At 47.7% G+C, this 23,281-nt stretch overlaps 1 protein-coding gene across 2 annotated transcripts in view; it reads left to right on the top strand.

The window, feature by feature from the left end:
- The first annotated feature begins 5,942 nt into the window (after positions 1–5,942).
- The window catches only part of HS6ST1 (heparan sulfate 6-O-sulfotransferase 1), a 233,659-nt gene continuing 216,320 nt past the window's right edge, over positions 5,943–23,281 (top strand). The window contains exon 1 of one of the 2 annotated variants that reach the window (XM_086943801.1): positions 5,943–7,244. In XM_086943801.1, coding sequence (XP_086799927.1) covers positions 6,733–7,244 — 512 coding nt within the window. In that variant the 5' untranslated portion in view covers positions 5,943–6,732. The remainder of the gene's footprint in view (positions 7,245–23,281) is intronic. The other variant, XM_086943800.1, reaches the window with a different exon arrangement.

Here is a 23,281-nt window from a genome sequence, read left to right on the forward strand (position 1 = left end):
GCTTCACTTACTTAGGGGTCTGCATATATCACGAGGCTACAGACATGCTAGAAGGAAACATAGGATGCTGTATTAGGGCTCTGAAGGGGTGCATGACCTTCTGGGCATTCCTCCCCCTCTCGGTACAAGGCCGGGTGGCACTGCTTAAGATGGTGGCTTTGCCCCGGTTGCTCTATTATTTTCGCACGTTGCCGGTGTGGATCCCCCAGCGGGTTTTTACAGAGTTGAGAACACTAATGACTGACTTCCTGTGGGGACATGGGAGACGCAGGGTGGCACTGAATAAGTTGATGAGACCCAAACTTGAGGGGGGAATGGCGGTCCCTGATTTCGAACTATATTATTTGGCCGCGCAACTACAGATACTAACACAGAATATCGCTAGAGAATTTAGGGGTCCGGACCAAGATAGAGGGACAGGCATTCAGAGACATATTCTATCATATGTTATCATGCAACAGAAGCTAGAGTTGTGGAGCTTAACCATGGAGGAGAGGATCTTGCGACTATGCTGGCATAGGACCTTAAAGAGAGCGAGGGCGACGCGCCCGTACACACCGGAGATCCCTCTGGGGATGCTGACGGCACTGCCGCATGGGGGGGATTGGTCCCCATTACTAGAATGGGAGGACTTGGGCCTTCAAGTGGTGGGGGACCTGTATATTGATGGGGTGTTAGTGCCCTTCAGAGTGCTCCAGGATCAATTTGGCCTCCCGGATGGGAGTTTCCTGTTACATGCGGCGGTGACAGCGGCGATGCAGAAGCACTAGAAGGCGGGGTTAACAGAACCCTGCATTACCATGGCCTGCCAGTATGTTGTAATGGCTGCGGGTACAATTAAGGCGGTTACCTGCCTTCACTCTAGAATGTTGCACGAGGGACTGGAGCCGCTCACAGCCCTGAAAGAAAAATGGGAAGAGAGTATAGGGGAAACCCATACCGGACACGATCTGGGGACACATCTTGAAGAGAACATGGAAAGGGTGCAGGAATGCCCGCTTTCAGCAAGTGCATTTCTTTGTAATACATATGGCCTACTTGACCCCGGGGAAGATGCAGAGGTATTTCCGGGTACAGGACGCGGCATGCCCTAGATGCTTGACTCCTGAGGTAGAGTTGGACCACTTACTATGGGGCTGCCCGAGACTGGGGACGTATTGGTCGGAGGTGGGGGAGCTTCTTAACGCAGTGACTGATCGACAGGTGGAGTACGACATGGCGACATGTCTATTGCTCTGGTTCCCTCACACGGCCAAGACGAAAGTCACAAGTAAATTCATTGACTTGGGACTTATTTTGGCCCAGAGAGAGATCACTTGGCATTGGAAATCGAGGGAGCGCCCGTCAGCCAGGAGATGGATGAGCGAATTGCAGAAATGGGCTCGGAATGAAAGTGTGGTTAGGCTACGACAAGCCACTCGTACAGCAAATGTGAAGGGCCTAGAAATGGCGAGGGCCTGGGAGGCAATAGTGCAGGCCCTAAAGGACTATTTAACTGAAGATGAAGACTAGGGGATGGTCAGTGTAGGAGATTCCATGGGACACAGAGATAAGAATGTATGGCTCCCTCAGGTCGCGAAAGATTTGATTGAGAGTATATGGATATGGCCCACATCAGCAACAGTTGAGGGGGGAGGGATAAGGGGAGGGTTAGCAGGGATCCGATACAGATAGAGGAAGAATTTAAGCGGAAGCCGGACTCAGATATAGGCGAGCGGAAGGAATGTCCGTGGAACAGATTTTCAACAAACGCTTAGATTGATTAACTGTAGAAGGTTAGGAGATCTCGAACAGGGGTGCTACGAAAGATGATTGGTTGTGGTGAGTCGCATTTGCATTGACATCATTCACTAATTGTGGCACACTGTATTCGGCTGATTGTATTGAGGGGGGTGTTGGGAGTTATAGAAAAGCAGATACTGAATTGTGTTGCTGACCGGATGCCTCTGTGAGTTGGTTTTCTTTGATATCTCTGACAGATCAGTAACTAACGCCGCCCGGCCCCCGGGATGTGGTCTGAATGGCTGTGTGCAGTTTTATTGCTGAACTGTGACTTATGATGGTCAGGGATGGGAAGGTCGAAATAAGTCAATGTTTGTTTATGAATCTGCAATAAAAATATGTTAAAAAAAAAATGGTACACCATAGAAATAGCCTAGGGGCAATATCTCGATACTTGAGCCCCTTGGCCTTCCATCGTACATAGCTTCACTTAAGATTCTTTCCGCTATTGTCGGGCAATTAAAGTTGACCACTATGCAGTCTCTCGATCTCGATTTGTTTAGCGTACCAAGCCATGATACCCTTCGGACCATAATGATACTATGAGCAAGGTTATTAGTTTCAGTGGTGTTACGTGTTAACCAGTGGGTTACCTTGTTCCTTAGCTGGGGGTAATCTTCCCTGTCTCCCTCCATAAGTGGTGGAACATTACCTAGTACCACCACTAATGGTGCTGAATGAGGGGGTAAATTAATGACGGGGTGTATAATCACATTTCTACTGGGTTTGGACACGTTTTTTCCCTCTTCGTGTTGGGCTGATGTCGAGGGGGTAATCTGGCCACTTAATGTATCTTTTTTCTCCCCAGCCTTCCCTACTTCCAAAGTTCCTTTCATGGCCCTTTCCTTACTGTTAGCTGGCCTTGTTCCGCCTATTTCCATTGGTGGTTTGGGGGGGGGGTATTAAGGGAGGTGTTTTAACATGTTTCCTAATACCTGTAATACCGCCTATCTTGATCGAGCTGGATGATAGCTTCGCTATGGCCTGGGTGTTTTCCATGGTTGCCTTCTGTAGCTTATCCATTTTGTCGTTAATTACCTTTAATCTTTCGATGATTGGGAGTGTAAATGATTTGAGCAGCTGCTCAACTTGGGATATGGTACATGCCGCCTCAGTAAGTAAATCTGGGGTATGAGATAAAGGCGAGGGGCTAGCATTCGATGAGTGAATCGGGGACGAGATAACTATAGTAGAAGTTTTCCTAGGTATGTTCGCTTTAATCAAGCTTGGCAGTGTGGAATTTTTTGTTGTTTTTTGCACCTTAGATTTCCGTCCTAATTGTCCCCCTCCACCCCTCTGTCTTTTGCCTTTGTGTGCAGGACATGTAGATGAAATTATGGATGTGTTTTTTGATGTGTCTACAGTCTGTGTGTTCTTTATGGGGGGAAAACCCTCCATAGATAGGCTATCAGAGAATGTAGTATTAAAGGAAGTATTAACAGTGGTAATTGAATGACGCCCCTCGATATGTTTGCCTGGTGATTTAAGTGTGCTCGACCTTTGGGCATCTGTATAATCAGGTGTAACAGCATTCTTATATGACCCAGAGAAGACCTTTTGGCGGCTAACAGTTCATGGGATAGCCGCTTCTCTGTAAGGGCTATCTCCCGCTCAAGCACAACCGCTGCTCTTGTTATAAAGTTATCAAGAGTGCCAGTGATGGTTCCACCAGTAACGCTAGATGCTGGCCTAGCCCCCTTCCCCGATTGGCGAGCCATTTTTTGAACAAGCGATTTAAACCATATAATTAATTGTGTATGGTTTACAGAACGTCTAGACCGCACTTATTGAAAAGTACACAAACCCACACAAGAGCTTACCAGGCCTATAGTGGAGGTTAGGGGGGTGACCCAGCCCAGTCTTGTCCGGCCTTGGACGGCCCGCCATTTGCCCGGGCTTAGCCCGTGCACGTTACTGCACGCGTTCCGCGCAGCGGGGACTGCGTGTTATTAAGTAGGTCCAATGGGCGAATGGGCAGGCTTTGGCACAGGCGAGGCAGGTGAAGATAGTGCACGGACTCCTGGGAAATGGAGTCCCGTGCTTGAATGCTCCTGTGACCCCCACAGTCAGCGGCGTGACTAGCGCTGCAAAGACCCAGTCCGGTAAGGTGCTCCTTCTCTCCTCTGCTGATTACCACGGCAAGTCTGGTGGCGAAACCGGCCCCGCGCCAGCGGGTACCGCAAGCTGTTAAATAATTCCAATGGGCGGGCTTTGGCACAGGTGAGGCAGGTGAAGATAGTGCGCGGACCCCTGGGAAATGGAGTCCTGTGCTCGAATGCTTCTGTGACCCCCGCAGTCAGCGGCGTGACGAGCGCTGCAAAGACCCAGTCTGGTAAGGTGCTCCTTCTCTCCTCTGCTGATTACCACAGCAAGTCTGGTGGCGAAGCAGGACCCCTGGGTAGGCGTTGTAATTATTAAAATATCACAATTTTTTCCTGCAAAGCACTATGGGTAGAGGAAGTTTACCCTGACCAAGGGCAACATTGTTTTATGTGTAGCATGCAAAAGTGGAAATCTTCTGCCTAAATCAGGAGGGTTTCCATGTATACTCAAAATGTGCTTTAATGTACTCATGATAGACATGTTAAACATATATGTGAGGGCTTAAGAACTGATGTCACTTCGTATGATGCCACTTCCTGTGATGTCAAGTGCTGTGATGTCACATGCTGTGATGTCACACACTGTGATGTCACTTGGATACTGATTAACTAGGTTAGTCCCCCCACTTCTTTTTTTCGGACTTGTGGCCTGACTGCCTGTCAAGCTGAATCCCCAATAACTGAAAGTCTTCTGGATGCACTGGCAACAGCCTAAAAGCTGATGTTGTGTCGCATTTTGCCATCTATGTCCCGTTTCCCGCCTTTTCAACAAGAGCCCTGGCTACATCCACCGATGAATAGGACACTGATGTTACGTCCTCGGATATAAAATCATTGACGGAAGCTCGCTTTGGCCAAAACAAGTGTTGTATGAGGCGAAGTTGACCCTTCTCCTTGTTTGGTACCATCACAATGGGTGAAACAATCAGATCTGGCATTGGCCATGTATTAAATTGCCCTGCCATTCTGCCGTCCTCAACTTCTTTTAGCAGTTTCCCCTGCACCGCCCGTTTATGTGAATGCGCTGACCTTAAGTTCTCTGCACACCTACTGAACCATGGCCCCTCGTATCCTAGTTTGAATCCCTCCGATTAACTATTGTGCATCCTCTCTGAAGGAGTAATGAGCCAACCATGCATCTAAAAACTGCATTTTAATTGGTGTATGAGCATTTCACCATAATTCCATGTACTCCACGTCCTCCCCTGCCCCCTGCTGTCTGATTCCCTTGTTGGCCGCTGTACATGCTGTTGTGCTGGTTCATGCATGCCAAGCACTGCGCGAGATGCTTACTGCTGCCTCCCAGAATCTCACTTAGCTTCTGAACCTAAAGTTAAATCACCTTGGGCAGAGACGAAAATCCCACATACCCTCCCCCCCCATCCTACGGGTTTGAAAGGGCTGGTGCAATAACTGAAGGAATGCTGCCTGCAATAAATGTGGTCTTCTCAAACTTAACTGAGCTCATTGTCTGTTGATATAAGTCCGTATCAATCTCTTCCACTTTTCGTAAAGTAGCAATGTGGGTTAATGTGCCTGCTGCAAAGAACGTGTACCACCCAGATCAATAAACTGAGTGTGAATGAACTATGTGTAGCACTATAAATAAAAAGAAATGTACTTCGAAGAAAGGATATGGAGAGATCAGGTTCACTGTTGGAGAGTGGCAGTGAGGGAATTCATGGAACATGGTGTAGGTGAGGAGAGCGCCAAAAAAGACCGTGGTAACGGCCGCCACCAGCGATGGAGCCGACCCTGGCTGGCAGGCTTAGCCCCCCTCGAAGTTCGGGCCGAGTTGCGCCCCTGCCCCCACTCCTTTTGGGACAGGCGGTGAAGGGCTCGATGTGAGAAGCAGTCAGTTAAGTAGCAAAAGGCCTGGGTCTCGCATTCTCTCACGAACCCACACGTCAGGATTCGTAGACCGTAGCAATTTGTTGAGATGAGAACACGCAGGAAGGGGCAACAGGCGCGAGGCAAACTGTAGATCATCGGCGCGAGCTCCTCCGTAGCTCCGCCCCCAAGGAAGGCTCCATGGCCCCGCCCCCGGGGAGGAACCTTGTTGCTTTGCATGCTGGGCTCAGATCATGGAGGATTTTGGAGCAGGAAGGAAACGCCGAGGCTGAGCATAAGAACAGAGGCTGAAATCTCCCCCGAGTCGGGCTGTGGCACGGATTTCGGTGTATCCTCACGCACCTCGGGGCGGTTTCACGCAGGAGGGTACACGCTGCGCAGCTCCTGGCTGCTCCCTGCAGCGCCAGTTCATTTTTGTACCAGGAGGGCTGTCCTGTGCTCCCTTTATTTTGGAATCCTGCACTGACCATATACATCGTTATCTCAGCTTGAAGGATTGGTTCATGGGGCGATGCTGATTTTTACTCCCGTACGTTTGTGGATTTGTGTATTTTAAATCTATTTCCTCTCTCTAAAATATCTTATTTTACGGATCGTATCGGCACTCGGCTGGACAGACCTTTCAGTGGTGTTTGGTGTTATTTTTTTTTAAAAGCACTCCATCTATGCTTTAATCTGGGGGATTTGCGTCGCTCCTCATACCCCCTCTAACCGAGGAAGGGGTTGTGGGGGTGCAGAGCGCTCTAGCAGTGTTCTACGTGAGGGTTTTTCAGACTTTTTATTGGTGCAAACCCTACAAATCAGGCGTGTCTGTGTCGTAACAGTGCAAAATCAATTAACTATGTTTTCATGTGATTTTGCCCTGTTACTGATCTGGTGCTAGCAGGTGACTCCTGTCCCTGCCTGCTGCTGACCCTGCTGGCGCCGTGGACCACGAGCTTGGGAGGCTCCATTCATCCATTCATCCACCCAAGATCGCCCTGGGAGATGCTGACACATGAAGAGGCTTCGGAGGACCATGGTTGAGAAGGCCAGCAAGTTTCTCTTGATTCTGGTCGGGTCGGTGTTTTTCATGCTGATCCTCTACCAGTACGTGGGGCCGGGGGTGAACTTGGGCTCCCCCAGCCGGTACCCCCAGGAGGACCTGGACCTCTTTCCCACCCCGGACCCGCACTACGTGAAGAAGTACTACTTCCCGGTGCGTGACCTGGAGCGGGCGCTGTCTTTCGACATGAAGGGCGACGACGTGATCGTCTTCCTGCACATCCAGAAGACGGGGGGCACCACCTTCGGGCGTCACCTGGTCCAGAACGTGCGCCTGGAGGTGCCTTGCGACTGCCGGCCCGGCCAGAAGAAGTGCACGTGCTACCGGCCCAACCGCAAGGAGACCTGGCTCTTCTCGCGCTTCTCCACGGGCTGGAGCTGCGGCCTGCACGCCGACTGGACCGAGCTGACCAGCTGCGTGCCTGGGGTGCTGGACAAGCGGGACAGCGTCCAAAAGAACCGCAGGTAAGATAGTGTTGTTCAAGAAGTTACTTGTCACTGCTGTAGCCAACTAAGCTCTTGTTTACTTAGCCAAGTTCTCATCCCTCACACCCAACTTACCTAGGTTCTAACAAACTAGACCTGCTGTCAACCAATCAAGCGGAGGCCCTAAGCAACACACCTTTTGTCATTGAAAGGCGGAAGGGATTCGAGCTCCTGTCTTAACAGGTTGAGCTTGTTATCATCAGCCCTGACTGCCAACTTGGTCCCTTGTCTTCCAATGTTGACCTTTGCACTCTTGTCTCCCCAACTTGTGTCCTACCTGGCCAAGCAAACTCGTTGCCAACCAGTCCGAACCTTAAACGTAGTAAATAATCGTGCAGGTTCAACCCTAGCACCAGCTCTGCCTACCTAGTGCTGCCAACCAGACCCCCTTGACATTGCTGTCTTATGTATCTGATACAACCCTACACCAGCACTAACAGGTCAGACTGTGCTTAACAGGTGACTCGTTTCCCTGGCACTTAGTTGATGGACAGATGTATTGTGGTAGTTGGCTGCACCATCGGGTCATCATAGTTGGATTTAAGACTACGGTTACAGAGCGTTGTAAAAGCTAATGCTATGGCCGTAAGCTCACAGTACTATCCCCTGTGGTGTGGGGTTATCTCCGACTGACTCAAACCATATATTTTTTAAACCCTTCCCTAACCATGCAGCTCTCCCACTGGCCACCAAACTAGTACTCTGCTTCCTGCCCTCTTTTTTACAGATCGCCACTCCTGTGTCTGTCCCCAGTCTATAGCAAAGCTCCCCACAAAAACAACTTTTCTCATTCTCTTCCCAGACCGCTGATCGAGCCTCGCAAACATTCCCCTCAACGAACCCTAGTTCCTTTTTGTAATGACCTCTTACTCCCGGACCTCCACCCCCACCCACATGTGCACTCATATTTTAGTGAACTGTTTTTTTTCACCCTCCTCTCTGTCGCTCCTGCCCAGACCTTTATACCACCTGCACCGTCTCTCACCACCTAATGAACTTTGACCCACCCAGACCTCTTGCTTCTAAGCCCCCGCCCCCTCCCATGCGGAGTGTCATTGCGCTCCAGCTGTTTAACGGCTAACAATGCTCCCACCCCCCTGCGACCATCTAGCGTGTGCTTTCAGGCCTTTAATTATATTACGGCCCCATTGTGCGCTGTTTGGATTAGCCCTGATGGGCTCAGCCCACTGTTTGCAAAGAGGAGCCCTTGAGATGCCGTGGGCCAGTGAATCCTAATCTGCTCTCACTGGGGACAGCTCGGGCCATGCTGGCCTGTTGCAAATACCCCACCCCCTAGTGTTTCTAATCGTAGCCCCCGACCCGCCAGTGTTTGCCAGCGATTACTCGTATATCTTCATAGCTCCGAAAACCCACTTGCTGCCCAACACCACCTTTTGCAGACCCAAACCCCTTCTTTTCAGAGGCGGCCCCATATCCCCGACTGCCCCATTACCAGTGTACAATTTTCCCATTGCGACATTTCTATGCTTCGATGGGGCAAGGCGTTTGGCAGCGCTGGCCTCCGTAGCTGTGTGTGCAAGCTGTTGCCTCACGTAGATTTTGTTTCTGATTCACATATCTCCTGTTGTTCCGGCTGTCCTGATAGCTCAGTGGTTGAGTGTCCTCCGACATGGGGTTTGCAATGAAGCTGCAAGTACACATTCACAGCCTTTCTCTTGCTTGAGCAGAGGCTGGCAGCACGAGTGACGTACTGTTGAGTAATTAAAGCGCCTAGAGACTGTGCCCGAACATGCACAGATACAGAGCCGTGCAGCGCCCCTTTGTTTTCATTCCCTGTGTGTTTTTTTTTTTGCATTCTGAATATTGCCGTCTCTGGGAGCGCTGGGCGGGGTGGGGTATGGGTTCGGTGGAGTTCCTTTGTCTTAAAGGCACGTGTTGTTCCTCCTCCGCAGTCCATGTCCTTGACCCACATTGCTGCTTTCCGTTCGCCGGAGGATATCGAGGGGGTGGGGGGAATAGGTCTTTTCAGTGCATTCTCCCATCCAGTTCGGACGAGTACTCCACAATCCCCCCCCCCCCCCCCCCCCCCCCCCCCCAATCATTATCGGGCCTGTCTCTACGGTACATGGAGCAGGGCGGAACCAAATAAAAAAAAAACTCAGCCCCAAATAAGGTGTTCTTCCGGTGCTTCGGACCCAGAAACCTCGATTATCGTTAAAAAAAAAAACCTGATGTGGGGCATATACCATCTATGTAGCCCCCCTCCCCGCTGAGATTCAAGCACCATCGCAGATGTATGCAAGGGATATTATATAACTTACATTACACATACCCAACCAAACCCGCGTGAAACATCCTGTCCGAGATCGCTGCTTGACGGCACGGCCCACACAGGCTTGTCTTTGCAAATGGCTTTAAAGGACTGTGTGTTGAGCTCTCGAAGAACTGGCTAGCTTTGCATGTTCGGTCATTCTCCCAAAAATGACCTCTAACGCGTGCGCCTGCTGCTTATTTTTGGAGGGGTGAGCGCACGTGGGAGTAAGCTGCCAATGTTATTTTCATGGCAGTAAAGTGCCTTCCGTGCCCTGCCAGCAGCGGGAAAGCTGCTCACTGCGCGGGGTCGTGTGGCGTGCCGTTGGCTGGGGTGACACTGGATGGCCGCCCCATGGGGCAAATGGCGCAGTAGTATGTAAAAGGCAGTGTAACTGGAAGCCAGGTGTGATGTGGTAACAGTATGTGGGGAGATGGTCCACAAACGGCCATTGTCCAGGGTTAATTTGTAGAAAGCATTTTCTAGCGTTGTTTTTCCTTGTGGTTGTCCGCCTTTCTTTTTGTGTATACCGCGTCCTTGCACTTGGCGCTATACAGGCAATAAAACAATTTGACAAGTACATGGAAAAAAGCAAGGGGGGTAAAAAAAAAAAACCCCTGGGTGTGAAGGGATTCGCTGCAGGTGGGGGCTCGCGAAGTAAGGCGTGTGGCGGAAGGGGTTTGGTTGAAAACGCCTGTTGGTATAAGGTTATCGGTGGAGGTGGGTGAGTTTGTCTTCCCAGTGTCGATTCTCCCAAGCTTGGGATAGCACCACAAGAGGGTGGGAGGGATCCAACAGAAGGCGCTTTTGGTAGTGGCCCGCTTCCCTATCCGCTCCGGGGTAACTATGTGTAGATACCTGTAGGTCAAAGGCCAAGATAATAGGCACAGATAATGTTGTTCTTTTTTTTGCCCCTGCTCTGACCCCGAGTTCATGCGCAGGGTCACACGTCCCATGCTTTCCTTTATGCACCTCGACCACGGATGCAAGGAGGCTAGCTAAGAGCTCACCCAAATGAATGGGGGCGGAGGATGGCCAGGAATTCTTATGTCTCAGCGACTCGCTTTGGGGCACGAATACTTTTGTATGGTTTATTTCAAAGCTTGTGTGAATTTTTTTCTCTGCGAACATGTTTTCATAAAAGGCGAGCAGACACAGTTGTTTGTCCTTGCGCTTGGTCACCTCGCTGCCCGGTGCTGAGAGGTGGGTTCCTTCCTTATGTTGCCGTAGGCCTGTAAATACCTAAACATGTGTTGCATAAGTGCGCCTCTGTGTAGTGCTAGGAAGAATGGTGCTTGCTTGCCATAGTCTCGTGACCCTAGATGTGCCTTACTGTGCATTGTGGTCTGTTGGCTAAGTATTGCTAAACTAAGCATGGAATGCATATGTTACGGCATGCCCATCCACCGGTGGGTGTGTTAGTGTGCACACCAAGCCACAGGCCATGTTTTGCCTGTTTTGCTGAACTTCATGGACATGTTGCACTGTCAACCTTTAGAAACAGGAGCACGTGACTCTGCCTTGAGAGTTCCCATTGGAGGAGAAGATAGCAAAGAAATTAGTCACAATTTTATATTTAATAAAATACATACATTACATTGAAAATAATAAATAAAACCATTGTATATTCAGTAGCAAATATTGGAACTATCAGCCTTACACAACATCAGATATGTTGTCATAAAGCTTTCATTCCTTTCCTGGGCAGAGAGATAAAATATGGATCATAATCTGCAATCCACGGCCACCAGAATTACAGGAATATCAATATGTTGCCAGGAATTTGCTCCAACCACTACTTCACAATTCACCACCTCCTTTAAAATAAAACCTTCTGACCTTTGTGTTTTTCGTGCTGTCCAATATATATTTTCATAAATCGTTCATTTTGACCAAGCAAGCCTGCATGTTACTGGCAGCAGTGCAAGTGATGTCGCGTGTACAGTACTAAGGCAGCCTTACTTTGGTGAGCTAGTTAGTGAGTTCGTTTCTGAAGCACTTTTATTTGTTAAAGCGATTGGTTTGTCAAAAAACACTGAAAAGGGTAGAGCAGTTGCCAGTGAAACATAAAAAGCGAATTTTCATTAATTTGTCTCACGTAACGTTATTTTTTGTTGCACTAGTCATTCATGTACTTGAGCACCTGTGGATGGATATTTTACTGAGTGCAATCGGCTACACTTTATGATCTTGAGATGGTGGCCTTGCTTTGTGGCATTTTAACATTTCATCGTGGACATAGCTGCAACCAATCATTTCCTCGGATGGTGGCACAAGGGGTGTTTATAGAAATACAGTGGGTACTCCGTTCTGAACTGTTTGTTACCAGGTAGTGGGTATCCTTTAGAATCTATGGCACTTGTGAGATCAGAAATGCGCGAGCCACCAATTACGTTTGTAGTACTGATTCCGCGTGGTGTGTGGTGTCTCTTCTCATCGGGACTTCAGTGCGCCCTCAGGCGCATGGGTTCTCTACGTGCTTAGGGCGCCTGAGATGTGAGGGTGTGTCAGGCCGCGTACCATTGGACAAGGTCGGCGTTTTAATGACCTGTCAGCAGATACCCCGAAGGGCAGTTGAGCTGAAAGCATCATCCCTCTGCTGGTACCCCGTGACAGCCCCTTCTCCAGGGAGCAGCCAGTGTCGCGGCCTGTTGCTTTGTGTTTCTGCGTGTTGGCGGAAAGAGGCGTGTGGGAGAGCGGTGGGCCTGCTTCTGACCCAGCTCCAGCCCAGTGAACATGAGGCTCGGAGAAAGGAGTGGCGATCAGACTAGTCGTCGATACCATTGGCTGTGGAATTGGTGGCGTTAACCATCGAAGACTTTCTCCCCAGGTGGTTGTGTCCGCCTCCACTGGGTCGCACTTTGGGCTGGCCTTTGCTGCAACCACAGGTCACTGTAGTGACCTGTTACTTTACGTCATGACAGGGCGTCTTGCAGAAAGGCATAGGTCTAGGTGTCTTTAATTTTTATTGTTTCATTCTTTTGTTCATCTTGTGTTCAGAGGCCAGAACTTAGCACTATATAGAGTAATTTTACCGAGCATCAAACTGCCCGTGGCAAGAAGAAATTTAGGTTGACTTAAGAAGGACCTCACCACGAGCCCTAGCTTTTCGTTTTAAAATGCCTACCTGCCAGAGTTTGTGAAGTGAACACAGGGCGCCATTCATCGCCAGCCCTTACGGACACGTGCTTGTGCTCTGAAAATCGCGCCAGGCTCACTCACTTCTTTTTACGAAAAAAAATGTACAATTGGAATTAACGTGTGCAGGAAAGGCAATGTGCTTGCTGCTGAGCACGTTGCTGATAGAAAGCGCTACCCAGCAAGCGGCGGGCGGGTTGTTATCAATCCGCAGCACTGGAAGAGCCCCCTTTTCTGTTTGCTGGAGTGCCAGACCCTCCTTCTCCATCTGTTTGCAGCAACTTTTTTTTCACTGTGTGTCTTTGTCTGTCTTGCCAAGGGGGCAGCAGAGAGCGAATCCGAAAGGCACCTCCAAGGTTGCGTAAAGCTTCCCCCCTCCCCCAGTGGCATATTGCATTGCAGTCCATGGCCAAGCCAACAACTAGACGATACACATGGTAACTCAGAGCGCAGTCACAGAGAGGGAGACTCAGCGGCTACAGGTTTAATCAGCCAACCCTAATATCTTTGCAACCCGGAAGTGACCGTGCTGAGGGATCTGGGGTAGACCTAGACCCCTTGCAGCTCAAAGCTTTCTCTGCACACTAACGTAGGGGGGTGCTGTCATGAGGAAATGACACAAAAAACTATAATTACTAAGGGGTCAGAGTTTTGAGTTGTGCGGAGTTTATTGCACCTGGTAATTACCAGGTGCAATAAACTCCTCCAGCCCATCCCTACATTTCAGCCAGTTAAACATCTAGCAATTTGAAAGGGAGAAATATTACAATATTTACGGTGACCTGGATATTCTGCTGCAGTAACCCCCCCCCCCCCCTCCCTCATCCCCCAAAAAACACAGAATAGGTGCAGTTTGTAAAACTCGATATACTCGGAACATCAGAATGTATCAGTTATAATAAATGGCATGGCACCTTTTCTCCAGAGCACTTGTAATCGGGCCCTATATTGCCCATCTCTCTTACTCGTTGCAGCGCTTTCGGGTTCAAAGCCTGCCCCCCAGTGTTCTCTTTTACTGTCGGCCTGTCCATGCCTGCAGGGATCTCCAGATGTTCCATGTTGGCCTTTCCTAGTTTACCTAACCCATGCAATTTGGCCCCAGCAGTTTTTATTATACTACTGTGGATATCAGACCCCGAATACCTGCTTGCATATTTAAAAAAACACAACTGCTTTTGTATTGTTATAAAAGTATAGCTCTTCAAACACCACAGACAATACACCACCTACTTTCAGTGAACGGGTAAGCGCACTACTAAGTAGGTTGTGCCTGGTTATACGAGTCCTCGTTTATAGTTTAGTCTGTGCATGCTGCACTCTCTGGATTGAGTCTGTACTTGTGTGACCTGCTTTTCAAGCCAGAGTTTGTGATTTTTATTTTCATAGCCATGATTTTCCTCTGAATATGTAGTCCCTGATGCCCTACAGCCCCTCCTCAGTGGAGTGACATTGAGTGTATACCACAGCTTTCTGCTCAGTAGGCAAGACCAGAGGTGACACAATCTATTTGCAAGCAGTGCACTGCCCACCATCGCTCTGAATGGTATGACCTGCCGTTCTACGAAAAGAACAGCCAGTTCAGTAGCATCTACGCCTGTTTTGCATAGGCATGGAACTAAACCTTCCTCCAATTGACTATATACTTCAGTTGTGAATACCACAACCCCTTATTTTGGTGCAACAGTAAAGGGTTCTGGTTACCCATCACTTGAGGCATGAAACGCTGGCCTTGGCTATCTTTGATGGGGATTAGTCCCGCCTTCAGGGACTAGGAATAACTGAATTTTCTAGGTGGACACTCATTCAGGGTTCCCTCCAAGTTAACCAGGTCTTTTTATGCAGTTGGCTAGTGGGATCCTATGTAGGGGAGCCAATGACACTCAATCCAGGCTAGAGTAAGATGCCTGGATCTGGGTCACCCCGAGGTCCTCTTGGACCTTTGAGCCCAAGATGCGCCAAACTTTCATGTGACTTCTGCCTGCCACCCATACTCAATCATCCTCCTAGTAAGAATTAAGGCACTATATTTACCTTTTGTGTTAACAGGAGTAAGAAATAAATTATAATGGGTGAATTGCACAATGTCAAACCAGAAATCCCGGTATCGATCCCGGCTCCCCAGCTTGACCAATTTGTGTGTTCCTATACAAATAACTCTTGTGTTTGATTTAATGGACTATACTTTTTCTTTTTATTTAGTACTAGCAGCCCGTCCCGACCTTGTCCGGGAGCAACAGGCTTTCCCGACCCCCGCCCGGACATTGTCCAGCAGCCCGAGCCCCCGCCCGGCCCGTCCCCCGCCTGCCCCGACATGGTTCCCCTAACCTCAGCCGCCGCTCCTCCAGGCTGTCCGCTGCTCGCACCGCCGCTGGCCTGTCCGCTGCTCCTCACGTCACCGCTCCTCCCCCGCGCCATGTCCGCCGCTCCCTTACCTCAGCCGCCGCTCCTCCAGGCTGTCCGCTGTTCGCACTGCCTCTGGTCTATCCGCTGCTCCTCACGTCACCGCTCCTCCCCCACGCCATGTCCGTCGCGCTTCTGGACGCCGCTCCTCCCTGCGCTTCTGACGTGAGCACGCACGTCGCGGCCGGCGCTACTTCGGAGGGACTACTTTTTTTTTTTACTGTAAATTTTTGAAATAACGTTTTTATTTTTAATTTATATAGCCTATAACCATCTACACACCCTGACGATTCCAAGGGTGTATCAGGTGTGTGGATTGGCGCTGTGGTTCCCGAGTTTACCCGCCTCAAAGGCTGAAAGTTCTTCCTTTATTATAGGTGTATAGATGAACCTAGGCCACACATACAGTAAACTTACCCCTTAGTTCACTAATGGCATTGGCTTGGGGAGCATGAGTATTTAGAAGTTCATCATTAAAAACTATCACCCTCCCCCTGCCCATCCCTCGGGCTAGGTGCATTTTTCAAAGCTGTAGGTAGAAGTCTTCCGTTTCCCCCCCCCCCCCCCCCCCCCCCCCCCATCTTTTCATTGTATATCAGGGCAAGATCCCTCCCACCTTACTGTATGCAGTGGAGCTAATAAATGTAGCCAGACGGAATTTTCTTGATAAGACCGAAGATCAAAATTCTATGTCGACTATCTTCATGTAATACTTTACTGACCGTAACTGCTCTAAGACTAGAATCTGGAATTAATAGTTGTTTTGTACAAGGATTGGTAGAAGTGATACAGTGGGCTTCTGGTCTGATGCAAAGTGACGTCTCCTCACTAATGATTCAGAAAAGGGGGTGGTGATGGACAGAGTTTCTGAATTAAGCAGAATACTCCTACCCAGTCAAAAGATCAGGGCTTGATCCATCACTGTTTTTTAGCTCACTGCACCATCCCAGCTCAGAACCTGGCTACATGCAAATTAGTCTGTCCCTGTCCCAGATTCTCCTCACTAAGGCACTTTATATGTAAGGAGATCTTTGACCTGAAGAGAGAAAAGTCAGTGTTTTTTAAATACATTTTAAGTATGCTCTTGAACAATTGTAGTTAGACAAAATGTGCATTCTTTATTGTCAACTCAATGTCTAAAACAATCTTCTGTAAATGTAAGTTACTGTCTGTATCCCGATTTTTGGTAGTAAAAAAAGAGGTATGATGTTATTATATGATGTTATTTCGCTATCGCGAAAAGCTCAAAACTATATTTAACGTGGAATTTGCTGCATGGGGTTAGGTGTGTTTTTTTTACTCTACACAGATTGGATATACTTCTGTTAAATGTTTTAATCTCTAAATAGTATGGTACCCCAAATGTTTGTAATTCATGCCAAATTGGTATCCAGCATTTGAAACGTGTCTTAGTTGTTTGTCCTGCCTTGCCTTGTTATTATGTCACCGGAAGCTGTTGAGACCTCTTTTCTTGAAGTTTTGTGTGTGAACCATAGCAGAGGCTCTCCAACTGCTATATAACCCCCACCCCTCATGAAATGTTCTATTTCCAAGTTTTACACTCTTTAAAATCCTTTTTAAATCTGTACAGAAAATCTTACTATGAATTCCCGGTCTCTTCATCTGTTAATCTGACTGGATAAACCAAGGGTAGTAACTTAATTTGTTTTTTATGACTTCACGCCTTCGCATTATACATTGGTATTTCCTTGTTTATGTGGACTTCCTCTGAGTTTCTAAGCATGAAATATAAGACGCTCTTCCCTCGGAGGCAAGACCTAAACATTTTAGTAGTTAATCATCAATTGCTTATGAGAACATCGTGTATGAGTAAGATTGGCTAGGACGTTCTAGGGGATCTAACGCTGCTGCGTTGTAGGAGCGAGTTCCTACCCAAGACACAGTAGGTTCCTATTGCACCAACTCTAAGTGGAATGGAATCCCTCACCAGGAATTTTACTTAACAGGACATTTTCTCACCAGGCAGACTGCAGATGTCAGTCATGCATGTGCATCACACATTCAGAGAGCGACTCCTTGCCTAGGCAGTTTAAGATGTTGCTACGGCAGATTACCAGCTACCCGTACCCCAGCTAGATTGTGTAAGACACTTACTGGAGCTAATGGACGAATGCTCATCCTTGTGCAAAACATTCCTGTTACGTGGTCACCCTATGGACTCAGCCATTTGCTCTTTAAGGATTATAAACCAACTAGCAGCCCGACCCGACGTTGTCTGGGAGTAAAAGGCTGCTTCAGGGCCCCAGCCCGCCCCGCAGAAAATTTGTCTGTGCAAGTCCTGGCCCTGTTCAACTGATTTGGCCCACTTGTGTTATTTTTTTAATTCGTATGTAATGTTTTTCGCATTTTATGTTGTCCGCAAGATGTGAGGAAAGTGTTGTGTCACCTGTTTAATGTTTTTTTTTTCTTTCGAAGGCTCTTTCCGTGTGTTTGTTTTTGTATCCCTTCAAAGAAGTTTCCCTTTCGTTTTGTCAATTGTGTGGTGAAGTCCTGGCAGTGCTCGAGTGATTATGGGCAGTTGTGTTATTTTCGTTATTCGTATGTCTTATTGTAAGCGTTTTATCTTGTCCGCTAGATGTGAGGAAAGTCTCGTGAATGCGCAGTCCATTGCGTTTCTCCGTTAAGAAATGTCGGCTTTTTTTGTTCGTGTTAACCCCCCTGTGACGTCGTTGGTCAATGGCTAATAGTTAAAGACTTTTTTTGGTAAGCCGAAGTTGTGTGTGTGTTTTTTCTTTAGTGCGTTGTGATTGGTGTAGTATGCGATTAATCCTGCCCCCTGTGTGGCGTCATTTGACACTCTTCGTCGATGGAAGGCCCGCCCGGTTTTTAATGCAAAGGCGTCAATGTTGTCTGGGTAACTGCAACAAATGTGTGTATATTTCTTATAGCGCGCACCTCTGCTGTTTTTGTATATTGGTGTTACTGCGCTGTATGTGTGAATTTAAACTCATTGAAAGCGCATTTCCGCTGTATGTGTTGGGATTTGCAAATGTTTGTTAGAAATTCATTGAAAGCGCATTTCCACTCTATGTCTGCATATTGTGCGTTCTAAATTCAGTGAAAGCGCATTTCCGCTCTGTGTGCATATGTAAGTCTGTTGTGAAGTCGCTTGGCCTATGTTTGTTATTTGCACTTGGCACGGCCCTGAAAACGCCCACATTTGTTGTTTGAGACGCCCACGGCCACGCCCCCAAGGGACTACTTTACCACTTTTGGCGTTTTTGCTTTTTTAATGTATATGGTGTACATATCTATAGCCTATGTCCTTCTGCCACATATCCCCTTTCAAATGGTGTATTGGGTGTAGTGATTGGTGCATTACTTTTGTAGTTTACCTGGCTCAAAGGTTTGTGTTCTCTCTTTATAATAGTAGTATAGATGTGCATTACTCTGGTGAGACAGCCCTCACTTTTTAGTGTGCTAGCCAGTGTTCAATACAGGTAGCGCTCATTGAAGTTCATGGAGGGAGTTAAAGCACATGGGAGGGACCATGGCTACAGATCCTCCGAAGATAGCCCTTAAAATGTTCTCTCAACAGGGTTAGGGAAGCCTGTGCTCTTTCTGACGGGTAAAGGTGAATTGTTCGATTGAAAGGGAGGGATCGCTCTTTCTATTCTGAGGGCGTCTGCAACAACATTTCTGTTGCCCAAGGCTGATCGTCCTGCTCCTGTGATGCCCAGACTAGTGTAGGTATTACTTCTTGACCGAATACTTTGGGAGGCTAGTAAGAAGTAAGGGATTCCGTTTCCACATCCATTAGTAGATGGCTGCAGAAATAACGAATCTTCAGTTGGAACCCTGTTAAGGACACACGTTGCAGTAAGTGGCACATTTCGAATTTACATACATGCAAAGGTATCTATTGTCCGTTCACGTCATGATTTGGAATGATAGGAGGTGGAGTGCCTCACTTCCTGGATGCTTCCAGAATTTCTCCTGCATATTTGGGCTTTCATTCAGGGCCAGACATGGTGTCTGGGAATAAACCCAACTGTTCTGTTTTTGCAGTGATTATATTGCAATGCGTCCCCTTAATGGTTATGCAGATGTGATCGGTAGGGCGGCCAAGTGTCAAGGAGGGAGGGAGGCTTGTGTGACCCACAGAAATAATGAAATTTATAGTGGCATATGGCAGGTTCCAGGTGCCTGGCTGTGTCAGTGGTTCCCCGCGCCCCCACAGGTGAAAGGACAAAGGGTGCAACTGCAAGCTCCCTTCCACTGCTGAATGCCTGGCGCTTCTTTGGCTGGTTGTTTGTGATTACTGACTAAAGTGAGCAGCACGTTGCACAAAACAAATATTGTGCTACTGGTTGGTTTGTACATGTTTCGGAATGTTCTCTTGAAAACCTGTGATGTCAGGAACACTGCTGAATAATACTTATTCAACCCTTTGGAAGCCAGCTGTGACAGAAGCGTGTCCAAACAGCATCCTTATAAACTGCTAATCGCCTTCAGGGCTGACGAGTAGTAATACTAGTCACGAGTCGTCACACACGCTTTGAAACATGTTTGTTTCTGTGGCTACTAACTTGTGAGTGTGAAGTATACGGCGACAATCAGATCACTTTCGGGTTTAAATCACAAAAGCGTAATTAATTAATTAATTGTGGGTTTGTAATGCGCTAGAATCGACTCCCGAAGGAGTATCTCTGCGCAGTAGACCGCTGGGGAATCCGTCCTGGCTTTTCCTGTGAGATGGTCCCTACTGGGTATCTCCAAGGTGAAACCAGGCATCCCCGGCGTATGTGGGGGGCCATTGTGGAGATGAGGCAAGTTAATGCCCAGAGTTGCCGAGTGTGATCCCTGGTTAGAGTAGGCACCGAGGCGAGAATTGTCGAGTCTGCTGACCCTGGTCCAGTATTACTACTTGAGTACTTCTTAACATACTTTTACATGCCTTTGTGAATTGGCCCTCAAACGTCACACTCACTTTTCGTAAGTCTGGAAAGATGGTTGAGTCCTATACTATACATGAATATTCCCAATGTACATCTTTTGGAACCAATTCACCGAGGCGTGCACAACTAGTACGTAAAAGTGCACAACAAGAGGACCATCTTGATTTAGATATTTTAGTTCGGCAAATGTTCCAATCTCGTTGCTCTTTTTATTCCTTGGCACAACTATGTGGGATTCCAGAGCAGCACCCCAATAATTCTATAATTTTATATCTTCAAAATCCATGCACAGTGAAAGTTATTTCTGTACACCTAAAGGCGTGCTTCTTATATGCGCTTTTCTGAGCTCATGTGCTTCAGTTTTAGTTCGTGTTGGTCACCATTTCAAAAACCTAAGGGCATTCAAGTTCTGCCCTAAACTTGATCCCAAAATGTTACAACTGACTATTAATTTCAAACCAGTCTTAACTACAAAATCTGTATAAAGAGACACAGATATTTTTTTCCCCATAAATTTCCCTGCAGCTGTTGGCTAAAAAAAAATATGGGGTGTTTTCCTATGTGTCCAGCCAAAACGACCAAACCCCACTAATCCTCTTAAGGGACATGCGGGGCAATCAAAACCATGTAATTCTGCTAGTCCATGGACTGCTTTTTTTGCAGTCGATCACTGTGAAAAGACCCAGATTTACCTCTCCTTGGTAACCAATTAACACTCCAGTATTCGAGCCCACGTACAAACACTAGTTATGTGAGTAATTGTTTTAATAAGTATTTATTTGGTTGCACTACAACTATAGAGGTGCACGATGTAAAACTATTCACTTTCATCCATACGTGCCTTTTCAGTATAGGTCCTGGATACTATGCACTGTCTGGTGCCTTAGTGGACTAATGTGTCCACTGTAGGGGACTGTGTTTGGACCTCATGACGTTGATGAAAATTAGCACCAATGAGTTAGGTTACTATAAAATCTGTTTTTCAGCACCAGGATAGCCACAATTATGTTATGTTACTATGGCAGCAAGACAGTTTCACCCAGAACGGTGCAGGTGATCTGCCAATCCAAAGTTATTTGTTGTCATTTGGTGCAAATGCACTTTACAGTAAATCGGGCCCCTTTGACTACTACAAGATTGGGTTTCTGCTAGCATTAGACTGAGGACATCTACTTCGTTTAGTTTCTGAAAAAGTTGCTCTTTACTATGAATGTGTTTTTTTTCCTGCTCTGTCTTGTTCTCTGCTCAAATCAAGGGGGGGGGGCACAGCCATAAAGCAGTTGGCTCTACAAGGATCTTTGTAGAAATGACCACTTGCACTGTATTGTAGTTTGCTAAAGGGGTTCTGTTAATAGTTTAGAATTTCTGGGGTCTCACATACAACTCTTACTTACTAAAGTTGCTGAATCATTGATCCGGGAATTCAATTCTCAAATGGACTGAACGTGTATGCTAAAAACGTGGACACATCTTCATTCTCAACCACAGCTTGTGCGCTCTTGCTTTAAGTTGATGTAGGTTGGCGTGAGATGCTGGGAGGGTTTTTAAGATGGAGATGAATGTAAGCACAGAGAGAGCACTGAACCAGGACTGTGGTGTTATAGCGGAATTGTTTTAAGGCTAACACCATTTTCTGTACCGTGGTAACAATTGTAACACAAGGGGCTGGCGGGGATTGATGTCTGCGACCTTCATACAGTGGATTATTTCTTAATTAATAAGCTGCTTAAGAAGGTCTGGGCGTGGTTCCTGTTAAATCCATGCCTGCACCTGCTTCTCCAGGACGTTTAGAATGTCGGAGCAATAAAGAATGGAGTAATTCCACTGACCACCTCCTGTGGTTTGCACCCTGTCCTGTAGGGTCCCTCGCTCTAGTCAGGGTAAGGGGATTACACAGCTAAGATAACTCCTGTTCATCCCTTTAATAGCTTTACACAAGCAGTCAGGCTTATCTCAGAGGCACTGTGTAAAGCATTTGTGCATACACACAGTACCACAGTGAAAACTCTACAAAATGAGTCTACACCAGTTAAGAACAATAACCAATATTGATCTGAATAAAACAAGACCAAAACGTCAACAATCCAACATACACAAATAAAGATATCACTTTAAGAAGGTTAAAACAGTTCAGTCCATAGGGATCTATGGATGCGCCACTTTTACCACAAAGATCCTGGGATGGGTCAAAATCAGAAATGAAAACTGGTGCGGGTGAGGTCCCGGGAAAGCAAAGAGATGTGTTGGTTACTTGCCGCCAAAGGAGGTGATGCGTCGGTTACTTACTGCCAGGTGAGTTTATGCTTCAGTTCCTTACTGCCAGGGGAGGTGATGCGTATGTTCCTGATTGCACGGCAGGGGCGGTGAGGTCTGTTCCTTCCTGTCGGGGAAGGTGATGTGTTGATCTCTGGACACTCTACCGTGGTTCCTTACTGCTGGGCAACAACAATGAAGAATTCTGCGCCCAGGGGCGATTCTTGCTGCATCGATTTCACAGCCGCGAAGCGGGGTTATGTGCTGATTCCTGAGCCGCACAGTGGGGCCTTCCTTGGAGCGCGTGCCACAGACGTTGGTGACCCTGGGCTCAGGGCTCGGACTGTGGTGATCTTTCAGCTGCCTGCAGGTGCTGTGTCGATTCTGTAGCCGCACAGCGGCTATCTGTTTTTTTTTTCAATTGCTCAGCGGTGCTCGTTGGCAAAACGGGCACTGAGAGTTGTTGCTTGGATTTTCTTCTTAGGTTACCAGATTCTACTTCAAGGGCCCAGGTACTGGATGTGGCACCACTTGGCAAGTTTGGGCTCTCTGCACAAGAGCCCTGGCACTGGTAGGTTAAGTCTTTGATGTCTCTGAGACTTCTCAACAAGAGGCAATCACGCACACGCCCTTGGAGAACCTTGACCGTAAGATGTCCCAAGACAGAAGCAGTAGGCCAAGACTACGAAGAGACCAACAGAGTGTCAGTCCCTCATACAGAATCCAACTCTTCTCCCTGGCAGAATGTACTTTCATCCAGGAGTGTTCTTAAATTATGGCGTCACAGTTCCAATACATAAACCAGTTTCTGTTTTTTAAGTAGGCAAACTTCAAAGGATAACCAAAGGTGATGATGGACGGAGCGTTGACAATACAAACACTCACCCCCAGTCAACTGATCTGGGTTTAATCCATCACGGTTCTTTAGCTCACTCCGCCACCCCAGTTCAGACATGGCCATATGCAAATCAGTCTGACCCTGTGCCTCATGGGAACAGTCCAGCCCGAACTGCCAAGCCATGTCTTCCCTGGAC

This window comes from Lissotriton vulgaris, chromosome 11 (assembly GCF_964263255.1).
Source record: "Lissotriton vulgaris chromosome 11, aLisVul1.2, whole genome shotgun sequence".
Lineage (NCBI taxonomy): Eukaryota > Metazoa > Chordata > Amphibia > Caudata > Salamandridae > Lissotriton > Lissotriton vulgaris.